The following is a 15,019-nucleotide window of genomic DNA, read 5'->3' on the forward strand; positions in this document are numbered from 1 at the left end:
ATTTCCGTTAGGGAACCGGTCAGATTGGCAATGGCCACAACCCAGTGTCCCCAAATTATTTTCCCTATGGATTCCCTTCATCTTGAGGCCAAGAGCTTTCTTCTCATATGCCGCAAGTCTCAATCCGAAAAATTTCTATATTTCGTTCCGGAACCGATCAGATTGGCCAGACATGGCCACGACCCAGTGTCCCCGAACCGATTCTCTTATGGATTCCCTTGATCTTGAGACAAAGTGCTTTCTTGTCATACGCCGCAAGTCTCAATCTGATAACATCGACATTTTTCGTACCGGAACCGACCAGATTGATCATGGCCACGACCTATTGTCTCCGAATCGCTTCTCCTATGGATTCCCTTCATGAGAAGGCCAAAAGCATTTCTGCAATATGCCGCAAGTTTCGATCCGATAGCTTTAATTTTGTATTTGGGGAACCGCTTATCCTTATTTTTTTCAATAGCAACAAACGAATTTAAAAGAAAAATAATGTCGGGATCCATAAGCAATAGACTGCCCCAAATTTGTATGAGAAATTTCAAGCTTGTGAATTGTTTTGCGCTACAGGCTTAAATTGATCCTAGACCTAGTACAAGGTCTCATGCCAAATTTGGACAAGATCGGATCACGGAAAGGGGTCGCTCAACGAGCCTAAAGTTTTTATGGGGTTTTGGGACGTTTTGTTCGGGAAGAACACGAAAATCCAGTTTTTCATGAATAACTTTGGTCACCTTCGGCCGATTTCTTTTGAAAACGGCTTTTCTCAAAGCCTAAACTATGACAAATATTTCATGACTGTGTTTTAGTGTAGTTTTGTATTCTGTTTTTTTTTGAATTGAACACTATATAAAAAAAACACTCTTTACTACCATGTACTATATCAATCTAATCTAAAAAATCTAGTTTATATGAATGATTGGTGGCATACCAGTGCATTCAAGCGAGATTTCTAGTATAATCTGGTACATTAATATTTATTCCATCACTCAATTTTAGAAGTCTGTAAAATCTGGGCAAAATCTGTGTCTGACCAAAAGGGTCTGACGAAGGGTCAAAAGTCTGTGTTTTACAGACAAATCTGGGCATCTGGCAACCCTGAATCAAGAGTGAGATTGTCAACACATAAGCAGAGATGCCAACTGTTTTTCAGAAATGTCTGGAAGATTTTGAAAAAATGTCTGGAAAAGTCTGGATGGCGAACTTAATAGATGACGACCATTTTTTTTTACGCAATATTGCAGTCTAGGGAATAACATAGGCTTGCTAGATACTTTCAGAAAAAAGTGGGACATTTCACGAAAAAAACGGGACATTTAGGAAAATCTTAAGAAGTTTAATTGTGTAGCCAAACTTAAACGATTATCATCAGCCGAAGTTGTTCATAAAAGGTACACTAAGGATTTCTTTTTAACGCAGATTGATAATGCTCAGTTTTTCTTACATGACTTCTATTAATACGGTTTTTTGCCACATTAACCTTCCAAAGTCGTTCGGGTCAATATGACCCGAAGCGCACATTCAAATCATCATAACTCTTCGAGAAAAAATCGCAAAAATTTGATTTTAAAAACCTCCCTGGGGAATCACGAAATACACAATCTGTAGTACCAGGCAACTTCCTGTGACCACCGGAAGTGCTCCCTCAACAAAATCCGTAATTAGGCTGTTCGGGTCTATATGACCCGAGAGATTGCGTAGGTTCCCCTGGCCGCAAATATTGACCGATTTCGATGAATTTTTATTCATTGTATAGATAATTTATTCTAGTTTCTCAATATTGAAAAATAAAGTCGAAATATTTTACGAAATCACCAGTAGCTGATTCCGAATGAAAAAAGTCCCGAAAAAGAGCTCTTTTTAGAATGCCTATGACTTGAGACAGGTTCCAAATATTGCGCTGATTTTATAATATTTGGAATTGTCAAAAATAAATCTATCCATGGATGTATAAGTTTTTGGTGGTCCAAAGGAAGTTTTGGCCGCTATCCCGGAACTTCCGGTAGAAAAAATTCTTACTTCAAAAAAGTCACCCAATTTTGGCTTTGCATAGCTGTATCTCGGTTACCAATGGATCGATTTTCTAAATTCAAATTTTAGTTTTTTTTTCGTTAACTTTATTATTATTTTCGTAGAACATAGTTGGTTCCTCAAAAATCTCAGTTGTTCAGTATATGGTAATGAAACTCACATCTTTTTTGTCATTTTTCAAACTCCCCCTCGTGTCGGTGGGTTTACGCGATTTTGTTAGCGTGATTTCTCTAAAATTTGAACTTAAATTGGTCACTTTTTATATACCCAGAGATTCATTAGAATCTCCTCTTTCGATTGACATACATTTTGTGTGGTATTTTGAAAATTTGTAGCAACGTTTTTTGAATTTACTGAAAGCTGCCAGATTTCAACCAGTTTGGTCCACGTTTTCAACAGGTTGGTGTACAAATCTCGCACCCCTCACGTAGCTGCGGGAGACACAAATCCTGTAGCTCTCTTTTTGTCGCTCACCAAATCTACCACCCAACCCAGCAGCAGGAGGAACTGCCGTCTCGCCGCGTGGTTTGTTGATTGATTGTGCTGATGCTGATGCCTCTTTGCGTAGTAAATGTTTTGATTTTAAAATAGAGAAAGATTATTTTTCCAAATTGAAATAAGCTTCTTGAATCTTTTAAGATATTTTATCATTAGAATTCTTCAGTGATACATTTGTTTTGAATGTTATCATGATTTTTTTCTGAATTTTCAGAATTTTAGAATTCTTCAGTGATACATTTGTTTTGAATGTTATCATGATTCTTTTCTTTTATTTCAAGCAGTGTCTACTGCATGAGACACAAAATCTATGATTCAAGTAACAAATATTCTGAAATTTTAATCAGAAACTTTAATCAGAAATCGGAATTTGAATCGGAATCTGAAATTAGAGTCTGAAATATGAAATTGAATCTGAATCAGAAATCGAAATCTGAATCTGAGATCTGAATCTGAATCTGAAATCTGAATCTGAAATCGGATCTTGAAATTTAAATCTGAATCTGAAATCTGAAATCTGCAATCTGAAATCTGTAATCTGAATCTGAAATCATGGACCCGAACTTTAGAAATGTTGCCCATCCATTAAAATATTAAATCAAAAAAGATTCAAGCAATTCCTACAACAATAAAGCATTCATTTCGTTATCAGCATCAGCACAATCAATCAACAAACCACGCGGCGAGACGGCAGTTCCTCCTGCTGCTGGGTTGGGTGGTAGATTTGGTGAGCGACAAAAAGAGAGCTACAGGATTTGTTTCTCCCGCAGCTACGTGAGGGGTGCGAGATTTGTACATCAACCTGTTGAAAACGTGGACCAAACTGGTTGAAATCTGGCAGCTTTCAGTAAATTCGAAAAACGTTGCTACAAATTTTCAAAACACCACACAAAATGTATGTCAATCGAAAGAGGAGATTCTAATGAATCTCTGGGTATATAAAAAGTGACCAATTTGAGTTCAAATTTTAGAGAAATCACGCTAACAAAATCGCGTAAACCCACCGACATGAGAGGGAGTTTGAAAAATGACAAAAAAGATGTGAGTTTCATTACCATATACTGAACAACTGAGATTTTTGAGGAACCAACTATGTTCTACGAAAATAATAATAAAGTTAACGAAAAAAAAACTAAAATTTGAATTTAGAAAATCGATCCATTGGTAACCGAGATACAGCTATGCAAAGCCAAAATTGGGTGACTTTTTTGAAGTAAGAATTTTTTCTACCGGAAGTTCCGGGATAGCGGCCAAAACTTCCTTTGGACCACCAAAAACTTATACATCCATGGATAGATTTATTTTTGACAATTCCAAATATTATAAAATCAGCGCAGTATTTGAAACCTGTCTCAAGTTATAGGCATTCTAAAAAGAGCTCTTTTTCGGGACTTTTTTCATTCGGATTCAGCTACTGGTGATTTCGTAAAATATTTCGACTTTATTTTTCAATATTGAGAAACTAGAATAAAATATCTATACAATGAATAAAAATTCATCGAAATCGGTCAATATTTGCGGCCAGGAGAACGTACGTAAACTGCAGGTCAAATTTATCAAAAATAGATTTGTACGGAAATTTTGCGAACGGCTTTGGAAGGTTAACTGTTATTTTCCACAGTTCTCGCAAACTAACACGTTATTTGAGAAAAAAAATATTTCAAGTCGTACATGTAAACGGCGGATTTGATACCGTGTGAAAACCTTTGTGTAATTTGTGTAAAAATTAGTTTGTTTGGTAATTTGTTTAAAATTTTGAAAAACTCAAGAAAACTTCCATCTTTCTATATTTTGGACAATTGAGTCGAAATTGAGTGGTGTATAATATAAGGCAATTTAACTAAAATTCCGTCGAAAAAAATAATTTCCATAATTATTTTTATAAGCAACTTAAACAATATTTTCATCACACATTGGTTGAACGGGCTCAAATAACACTTAACTGTTAAAAAGTATTATTAAGTATTGTCTTTTGTAAAATATGAAAAGTGTTAGTTATTTTGAGAAAAAGACGTATTTGAAATATTTTCTGTACAGCGTAGAAATAATCAGAATTTTTTACAGTGTCAGTCAGTTAACTATATAAAAGTTTTCCAAGAAAAAAAGCGGGACATTTTGAGGAAAAAGCGGGACAGCGGGACATTCAACAAAAAAGCGGGACATATCCCGCTTTTGCGGGACGGATAGCAACCCTAGAATAATACTCATTACTTGATATCATTCATTCTATACACTATCGGCAACCTTTTGAGTCAGAAGAGCCAAAAACTTCAAATTTTCAAAATTTCAGAGTTTGAAAGAGCCACATTGAAGATTTATTGGTTTGTTAAAAAAAAACAAAATATACTAATGATCAGTGTACCTAAGTTTCACGAAAATTCTTCTAAAATCAAAAACAGTTTATTCTTACTCTTGGATATTTTTTCAATCTGCTTCTGATTATCATGGATTCTCTTATGGATCGATAATTCTTTTAACATGGTGTGATTTTATTGCAATTTAAATGCGATAGTAAATATTGTGGAGAAAATTTAAAATCCATTTCAAGCTTAAATGAACGCTTTGCATGATGTTAAAGTGAAAGAGTTTAACATACATATTAACTTAATTTAGAAATTCTTCGGCAAAGAAAAGCATACCACAAAAAATAACGAAGCAAAGGGAATAAATTTTCATATAATTTTCAAGCTTTCTCATGACAATTCCCCAGAATTAGTTTATCTTTTCTGAATCCAGAAGAGTGAGGATAAATTCAACTGAAATTAATGTAGCCAAAAATTTAAATCTTGCTCCTGAAAACTGGTTACATATGTCATTCCAAACATAAAATTTTCGAAATTCATGACAACAAGTGAACGAGTGTTCACAATTTTATGCATCTTTAAAATTCAAAAATATCATTTTATGTCCCATGTGATATCTTCAGCATTGTGTGTCCAATTAAATTAGAAATGAAATTTAATAGCCTTGATGAATAATCTACATTGTAGAATCTACAATGAATCTACAATTGTTGATGAATAATCTACATTGTAGAATCTACAATGTAGATTATTCATCAGGGCTTACTAAAGCTTAGATTACTGGAAAAAAAATCGGTAGTTTCACCAGTATAAATCTGTAATAATGTGACTTGAACCCTTTATTTAGATTCGTGACAAATAATAAAGAAACAGTAAAATTTAACTGGCAAGATTAGTTACTTTAGAAGTTTCGAAACTAAAATGAATAACAATAAATCAACGGGTAGTCCTTAATCCATAACGAAAAAAATAATTCCGTTACTGAAACTTCGCTCAAAATGTATGTGCTTTCGGTAAATTTGGCTGCAGGCATCACACTTGAAATTTTAAATGTGTTTTAAGGATCAGAGGTTTACTTTTTTTTAAACACATACAATTTATTTATTAAAAAAAACTGGTACATTAAGTTATCGATTACAAGTATTTAACCTGTGATTGTGTTTCTAAATATATTTTAAGAAATGAGATTCTTATTCATTGTCAACTCTGATTCGCTCTAATTTGTAAATCTCAGTTCTTAGTTTTAGAATCTTTTCACTTGCTAAAACGTTAATTATTGAATAAACTTTCCACTGTACGTATCCAGGCCGGGAAAATCCAGGCATTGGGTTTCTAAATCTTAAACTCAAAACCAGGTAATAGCCGGGTAAATCCATACAAAATCTAGGTATTTTGCATCAAAGGCACGAGAAAAGTTGCAGAAAAAAAACACACGAAAAATGATTTCGGCAATCAAATCTTAGCTTAGCTTAGCTTAGCTTGATTGACTACTCACATCCACCTGAACTATGAAACCCGAAATGCGTGAACTTCTATGTCTACAATACTAAGTTTTTTCTAGTCATAAAGTGATTGCATTATCGGAATTATATTACTTTAGCTTCATTTAGAGCTCCATCGTTGCAGGCGTGGCTCAGTAGAACGAATTCCACATCGCCAATGGTTGCTACTCCGTGATTGACCGAGGCCATCAATTTTGTCCAGAGGTCAAAAGAATGGTATCTGGGATTGACAGCACATTCACAATGAACAAAACTGATGCTCTCTCTTTCACATCAATAACGGCGCCGGCCACGTCCTAGTAGTCAATAGATAGGATGGAAAATAGAGAAAAAGGATGAAAGAACAACGTTGTGCTTAAGGACCGAGGTTACCTCTGCATCCTAGCAAAAAAATATTTGTTGGAGATGGGGTAGAAGGATTCAATTGGGAGACACTTTTGACTAGTGTTTTGTTACATCCTACATTTTCTTATATACTATTTCCTAGTAAAATTCCGTTATAAAAAGTTTCTTTCGATTTTTCTCAAACATATTTACTTTAAATAATAATTTCAAAACTAAAAAAAATCGATATGAAATTTTTGAAACGCGTCAGGAGTGAAAAAAATTGTTTTATTTGTTTTTTTTTATATGAATTTTGTCTTTAGCTTTATATTTGAAACGGTATAAAAAGTTACGATTTTTGAACATAGTTTTTATTTTTTTCGTTTCAACTCATAATTTTCGTGTTCTTAGTTTATGCATTTGTAAGTTTTTCATTTTTCCAACAATAGCAGCAACATCTTTTGATAATTTTCTTCCAGAAACCTTTTACTTTTTTAGAATTTATCTGACAATAACAAAACACCATAGATAGAATCAGGCCAGAATATAATGGGATGCACATTTTCGTTTAAAAAGAGAAGTCTGGAAAATCAGCAACAGCCAAGAAAGTGAAGCTAACAATCTTTCAATATAAAAATGAATCAGGTAGTTCTTTGTTAATTCCTTAATTTAAACTCTTGAAAAATGATTTCGGCAATCAAATCTTACAATTAACTCACAATTTCGAAGACTGTATGCGATTTTTTTTCGCTTAAACAGGTTTAAAATTTGGAGTTTGGTAAAAATTGTGAATAATCCTGGAAAAAAACGAGCCTTTATCCTGGATATTCGGGCAACTGGACCGGACCTGGCATTCTTAATTTTTTTTATTGAAGATCTGTGCAAGACCGATTAAAACCGGCCAATCTGAAATGCTAATGAGGTATCTGTATTCAGATACATTGAAATTATCATTTTCAATACAAATAAATAAGATAAGATTGAGGTGGTTTTTCCGAAATTTGTATGTTGTTATGTGTCAAAGTTGTAAATATTTTGGTGAAATGGTTGATACATTTTAATACGATTTTGCAAACTTCAACTGATCCAATTTCGTAGAAGGCAATTTAAGAGTGTTTAAAATATAAAATTTGATGAGGGTTACGTTGTTTGGTTGTTTGGTAACGAAACAGATGCTGTCTCAGGACTACTTTTTGCCAAATGATAAACTTTGATTTTTCCCATGCAGCTGAACTATTCTGTTTGATTCTCTAAAAAACATACACACGTTTTAAAAATGAATACCTTAATTGATTGAGGTTTTGGTTTAAAAAAACAGTTATTCTTTGCAATTACGGTTTCAGATAAATTTAATCTTGATATCTATGCCTGTGCAGTGGAGAGCAAAAAATTGTAGAATTAGGCTTCAACAAATTTTGCTATTCGATCCCTTGTTCGTACAGCGGATGCAATTTTGAAATTCTCTTTTGGACCTATGTAAATTTGTGTGCCAGATCACAAGTTGCAATTATCGCTTTAGCACAATTTTTTTAAATATTTTATATTTTTAGCGCAGGGAGCTAAAGAGCCGCAGCTTAACATCAAAAGAGCCGCATGCGGCTCGCGAGCCGCAGGTTGCCGACCTATGTCTTAGACTATTGTGATGGTGTCGGCAGTACAACGTTTTATGCTTAACTTCCTGTTTTATAACCATCTTCGTGGCATTTCACACTCTTTTATTACTAATTCGAATCATTTCCTGCCATTTTGCAACGAAAATTTTGGGTTTTTACTGATTCGTCAAAAAATTCATGTCGAAGCTCAAAAGTCTGGAAATGTCTGGAAGAAATGACAAAAGTCTGGAAGTCTGGAAACCTAAAAAAAGTCTGGCAAAATACCAAAATGTCTGGAAGACCCAGACAAAATCTGGAAGGTTGACATCACTGCACATAAGAATGAGCGAGAGCATTCACATCCGCTGATGAAGAGAATTCCCTTCTCCGGACAAATCTATTCAACATTGTGTTGAGGAGAAAATTGAGAGCTAAAGCGGGCCCCTAGACTACACAAATAGCTTGATTCCACGACGATTGTTTGATCTATGCTCGCCCACACACGATACAAACAAATTTCGCGCGAACACAAACGATTGCTGGCCAAAACAGCAACAACAACAGCAAAAAACCACCTCAACTCCGACTGGGGCTGAGTAAATGACCTGAATTTTGTACACACAGTACCATAAACCATGTCACAGAGGGTGGTTTGTACAAAAAATGTCGATCCTAACCGATTTTACTCAAACCGTTTCCGCGATCATACACGGCCATACACGATGCAAATCGTATTCACAGCGACAGAATTTCATTGAATTTCATCGCATTTGCACACATGTGGTGTAGTCTATGGCCCGCTTAAAGCTATTTGTTCTGACTTTCTCCCACTCAGATGCGATAGCTCACACACTTGCTTTCCGAGTCACATACAGTTCGTGCAAATTCTGGTAACGAGTGGAGCACGATCAGCAAAAGAGGATTGCACTCGGAAGCAGGGTTGCCATTTTATTTTTCAAAAATCAGGGAACTGGTGAAATAAAAATCAGGCAAATTCAGGCTACGTTAAAGTAACGGAAATTTCGCTCAAAGTGTTGACCGTTTTTTTTGGGGCATCGCCCCACATTTTCACTAAAATGTGTGGTGTGAGCCTACTTGGTTGAATGATTCTACCGAATCAAAGCAATCCAAAGCAATGTTCGGAAAATCGCTCAAGAAAAGTAATCAGGAATGGTTTCTAGCTAAAATGATGCTACCTCCGAGTGCTGTGATACGCACGTGGTAAGTACCCATTGAATATATGTCGAAAATCAACACTAACTTGATACAAGAAAATATACCATGCCCCATCGGAGGCTACCGTTGCTATTCGTCACGTGGCTAATCGACGGTGATCGACATACTTGGTGATACATTTTGAACGTCGCGGCCCTCAATCATTCCCGAACGTCTATCCTCGCATCATTGTTGATAATGCTCGTTATTGATAGACGATCATTAATATTTCAAAAGGAAAAATCTGAATAAATACCAGGACCACATGTTCAAAAAAGCTTTAGCACATGCTAGACAGTTCATTGCGGTTACCTAGTCATGATTTTGTCCTTCTAGGCAAAGCGAAAAATAAAAAAATCATCTGATAGCCTACATAGATCGCTCAGAACTGATACATATCAGTTATGATCCTAAAGGTTGAAGGCCGCCAAGGAAAGAAATCAGCATCGAGACGTTCGATAGCTAATAGTCGGTGCTCTTCTTTACCACATCATGTATCGCAAAAGTGTTTTAAATACAGAAGCGTCGTTGTCATGCATGATTGTATGATTTGGTTGAAGAAGGAAAATTTGACTGCTTTGATTTTTTGGTTCTGAATGTAGTCAAGCATGGCTCAGTGAAAATGATTGATTTTCGGAACATTGATCCAAAGATTTCCTTTCATTCCCTTTTTTAAATAAGAATTAGAGGGAATCTTTCGATAGCTTTCATGCAGCCACATTTTCACTTTTTAACTTCAGGAATGGTACCTAATCCAGTTCCCATTTTTCATCACATTCCCAAAAATCAGGCAAATTCAGGCATATTTTCAAAAATCATGGAATTTCAATGGCTTATCAGGTTGTCAGGCTGAGCCTTGAAAAATCAAGCACATTGGCATCTCTGCTCGGATTTTTGATTCACTGAGCCTGACTTAACTTCAACGAGCTAAAATAGATGCCCACCGGTGAAATAAACAAAATACGGTGGTCAAATCGTGCACAAAATATTTGAATCGTTAGCGGAGAGAAAATTTGAAAATTTTTGTAATGGACAGCAAAACGAACTCTTTAGAGGGCTCCTGGAAGGTTTCCCACCAAAAACTTTTCGTTGACAAATCTCGCCTAGATGTTCCTGAGATAAACAAGGAGAAAAAATTGAATTTTTTTTATTTAGTTTTTGAGGAGGCTTGAAAAATTGATTTTTTTTATTTAGTTTTTGAGGAGGCTGATGATCTATTTAAGCCGCAATGGCTAAATATACAAAGAAAAATGCCTCCAAATGCGACAGTATTCCCTGCATAGCACTCAAATAGGTCCCACAAAGTTTATACTGTTTTGGCTGGAGATGGAATCGTGCAATTACGCAAAAACTGTGGTGAAATAATATAAAGTTAAATAGGTATGTTGTTCTTGTGCTAAAGGAGGACAAACGGCTAAATTTGTCATAAATTCTACCGAATTTCAAATTTTGATTTATTTTGAAAGTTAAGCTTCAGGATACAGATAACGTTATAAAAAATAATCTCAATTTGGGAAAAGGGTGGTTCATAGTACACACTATGGCGCACGTGATGTCCAAAAATTAAAATCGAAAAACTTTTCATTGGACGCACACAAATTTGCACATGTTAACATTACATTACTGAGCAGCTTCGCTGAAATTTTTATCAAATTCCATCCAGACATTCAAAAGTTATTCACAAAACAAAGTGTTGCCTTTTTTCCAAATACACTCCTTATCACCTACGCAAATTTATTACCAAAATGTTTTAACTTAAATAATTTTTTGAAGCAGAAAGTTCCTCCAAACATTTGGAAGGATTGCTTCCCTAATCACACTTGTTTCTTTTAATTTGCACTCCCCAGAATCCCTCGGTCAGCTTGCCGTTCATCATCGCCCATTAATCAAAGGTTTGGCTAATGAAGTTGCTACCGGGTGTCCGTACAAGGAGGATCTGGATAATCTGTTCATTCCGGCAGCAGAACCGGAGGCCGTCGTCGTCCCAGCCGAGCCTTTAATTCAAGCCTAGACATTCCGGCGCCTGTTCGGCAAATCCCACACCGGTGATAAGCAGCAGCGTTGCAAAAAAGAGCCAACATGAGTGGAATATAAAGTGCCTAGCCACTACCTAGCATCGCGCCGACCATCGAGCGGATACGAGAAACAACCATCAGGATAATTGATTCAAATTCTATTTCGCTAAGTGAGATGGCTTTGTGGTGCTGAAGGCGTTTTTTCATAGTTTTTTATTTGCTTGTACAAGTTGATAGGCGTAGAATCGAGGAAGGAAGGTTGCGAAGAAGAACAAAAAAAATTCAAGAAATCTATCGTAAAGCTTCAAAGAAGAGACAACGTTAGATGGATTCATGCTTTCCTGATTATTTTTTACCGAACTTCCGGAATCCATCATCCGCCCTCTTCGTTCATCAAGTACGAACTCAAGCAACGTTGCATTGGGGAGCTTCAATAGATCTTTTCGTTTGTAATTGCAATTATGTTTTTCCCCATTTTTTATCGTTCCATCTCAAACGTAGGTAGAAGCATAGTTTAAACCAATGAAATGGGAACCACTTTTAACTTCCTTTACTTTCCGACAACTAGTAATGCATCAATAAATAAAATTTATTATTGGCTCATCTTCAATTTATCCATCTGGGCGAAAAGCTTTTTTCTCTCTTGTCCCATGACAGGTTGCCTTTTTATATCCGCGCCGTCTTCCCCAGCCCGCTGGCCAGCGACCCTTCCGGCCGAAACCGCGTTTCGTTCGATTGATTTTCCCTTGATCAATCAAATTTCACAGAAGAAAGGAGATTGCGGAAAGTTCGATTGAATGCTTTTTTCTCCGTTCTCCGGTATCTATCGCCAGGATGGCGCATCTGCCGCATGTTTCCAGCATCCGGGTTGTAGACTGTAGTCGTAACTGAATTGCTAGCGCCAAGCGCTGATGGTTGTCGTATAATTCCATATAGCCTTTGTGATTTGAGCAGGCGGACCCGAGTGAATGTTTCATAATTTTTTCCTTGCTTCTCTGCGTTCTTTTATTTCTTTTTATTATTTCTTTTAGATTGTTCCACCCACCCCTCCGACTCTATCGGCACTCTATTTCCGACAATGTATCGATATGGAAAAGCCAAAAAGCTTTTATCAGAAAATTTTTCGCCCTTAGTCATCTGATGTTTCCTGGATGGGTATTTTTTTCCTCAGTTAATTTTTGTGTCGCTCTATCGCAATGGTTTCATTTTCCATGGCCGGCAAATCCATCCGAGGAATGAGTGAATTTTGCATCCTAGGTTGCTCGCTGGAGCCACGTGCCTTTTCACACCTAAATGATGGCTAGGGCGTGTTAGAAGAAGGATTTACTGATGTTTGTAATAAATTTGTCAGGCCTTGATTTTTGTGAATTTTAAACCCTGTGAATTTATAAATAGGGGGTAATATTCTTGCTACTGCTCATTAGTTTATCGCCCTTAAAGGTTATGTCCTTTTCATTTAGGAACATTTCAAAATTATGAATTATTAAATTTTATAGACGGATTGAAAATGAGAAGAAACGAAAGAGGGTGAAAATGAGCGAGTAGAATTTTTATTAATTTATGTCCAGCATGAGTCAACCACTGTTAATTGGTAGATACAGATAAAGTTGAATCAAGCGTGGTTCGCCCTAACAGCTGAAACTTTCACTCTATAAAATTTCATAATCTTGAAATGTTCTTTACTAAAAACATGACTAACAGTGAGTAAATTCTGCATTCGCCCTACTGTCAAGTATAAACTGAAACACCTATGTAAGTTTCAAATTATTCGAAATACATCACCATGAAATTATAACAGATTTAAAAAAAAAAAAATACGTACCTTCACGTACAATCAAAAAATAAACATTTATTCTAAACTATGTGTTGCACAGTAATAACAATGTATTTTATTATAGCGTTTTAGTTCCCAAAGGCTATAAAATTTAGTTTTAACGATACAGACTTTCCATTTGTAATGGACTTTTTATTGATGTTCTCATGCGAGAATGTGTTGGGTAATCTAGACCAAATAAAAAGTTTTTCAAGAAAATTTTGAAGCTTGTCTAGAAGAATCAACTATAGGAGTTGAAAGAAAAATTAATGAAATTTTAATGTGGTATTACTTAAATCAGGATTTAGTTTTCGATACCCTTTGTATATCCTTCGCAAGATTGATTGCCAATAAGTACATCAATATGTTAACAAAGCAAAGCTTTAGATATTATTTACATTACAGGATTTTCCCTAGACCGCTGCAAGCTTTGTATGAAAATTTCAAATTCTTAAATTTTTATACCTCCCATAACTTTTTTTTAGTTGTTTTTGCTGCCAGAAATAGCAATAAAAATTTTGGAAGCGATTTTGAAAACAAAAATTTTGTATAACATCGAATAACTTTTCAGGAATACAAGTGAGGTTTGTGCATTGTTCGCACGAATTGTTCTGCAAAAATCGAGGAATATTTTTCATTCAAAGTTGAATTTTTTGGAACTTTCAGTACATCTCTGGTGATTTTTGATTGAAAAATTTTGTTTTCCCATACAAATTTCCATAAAAAAATTAAAACACGTTGCGCTAACTCAGGATTCAACCAAATTATCTCAAATTTTACACTGATGCTTGGTGAGCCAAAAACCCAAAAGGCATCGAAAAAACATATGGGAGCAAAAAGTCATTATTTGCAGCGGTCTAATGTTCTCCTACATTAAAATACTTGATTGTGCTCAGCAAATTTAAGTCTAATACATAAAGTTTTAGTATTTATTTAACTATAGGGCTCTGAACAGTTTATTATTGAGCTGAACACCTAATTCAATTCAATAATGTAATATAAATTTAATGATTAATTGGTACAAATAAAGACATATTAAAAAAAAAACCTTTAGATCTTGAACATGGATCACAAATGCAACGAGCAGAATAAACGAAAGCGAAAAAAAAACATCAAAAATTTCGCCAAAGCGCTAGAAATTGAACATTGCTTGAATTATTTTTTCTATTTCTTTAAAAACACAATAATTTGCAGTAAATATTTTCCAAATTTTTATGAGCTTATCTTTTTATGTGTTATTTTTTTTTTATTTATTCCATATTCGAAATGAAATGATTTAAACTATTTGTAGTTAGGTAATCATAAAATAAATAAAACACATATTACAAACTTCGTCAGGTTGCATAACAAAAATAGGGTGGCCACTCAAAATCAATTTTTGATTTCCCGCATTTTTCGTGACTATTTTTTCGCATGGTCTCACGAAATTCCCGATTTTGCAAAACAGAAAACTAAACCGATTCCGAATATGTATTTTTGAAACCATACGAAGAAAATCGATTAAGCTTTCTTTCCGGGGTAAGTGTGGACGCGGAGTATTAAAACCATACTGTGCACTATTTTATCAAACTGTTAATGCAAAATGTTAAATTTCCTTGTAATCTATCCAATAACTGTTAAAGAGATACGATTCTGATAAAAGTGGATGTTTACAGCAACTTTTTGTTAATTTTCTATTTTAAACTACGATGTCGAGTTGATGTGCATCTTTTTCAATTGAAAATTTCTCGTA

General features: G+C 35.1%; 1 protein-coding gene across 1 annotated transcript in view; it reads left to right on the forward strand.

Annotated features, from left to right (window-relative positions):
• The window catches only part of LOC129754196 (dynein axonemal assembly factor 5), a 54,240-nt gene extending 41,539 nt beyond the window's left edge, over positions 1 to 12,701 (forward strand). Inside the window, exon 6 of the mRNA XM_055750090.1 lies at positions 11,307 to 12,701. Within this exon, the coding sequence (XP_055606065.1) occupies positions 11,307 to 11,470 (164 nt within the window). The 3' untranslated portion in view covers positions 11,471 to 12,701. The remainder of the gene's footprint in view (positions 1 to 11,306) is intronic.
• Positions 12,702 to 15,019: the final 2,318 nt, after the last annotated feature.

The sequence above is a fragment of the Uranotaenia lowii genome, chromosome 3 (genome assembly GCF_029784155.1).
Source record: "Uranotaenia lowii strain MFRU-FL chromosome 3, ASM2978415v1, whole genome shotgun sequence".
Classification (NCBI taxonomy): domain Eukaryota; kingdom Metazoa; phylum Arthropoda; class Insecta; order Diptera; family Culicidae; genus Uranotaenia; species Uranotaenia lowii.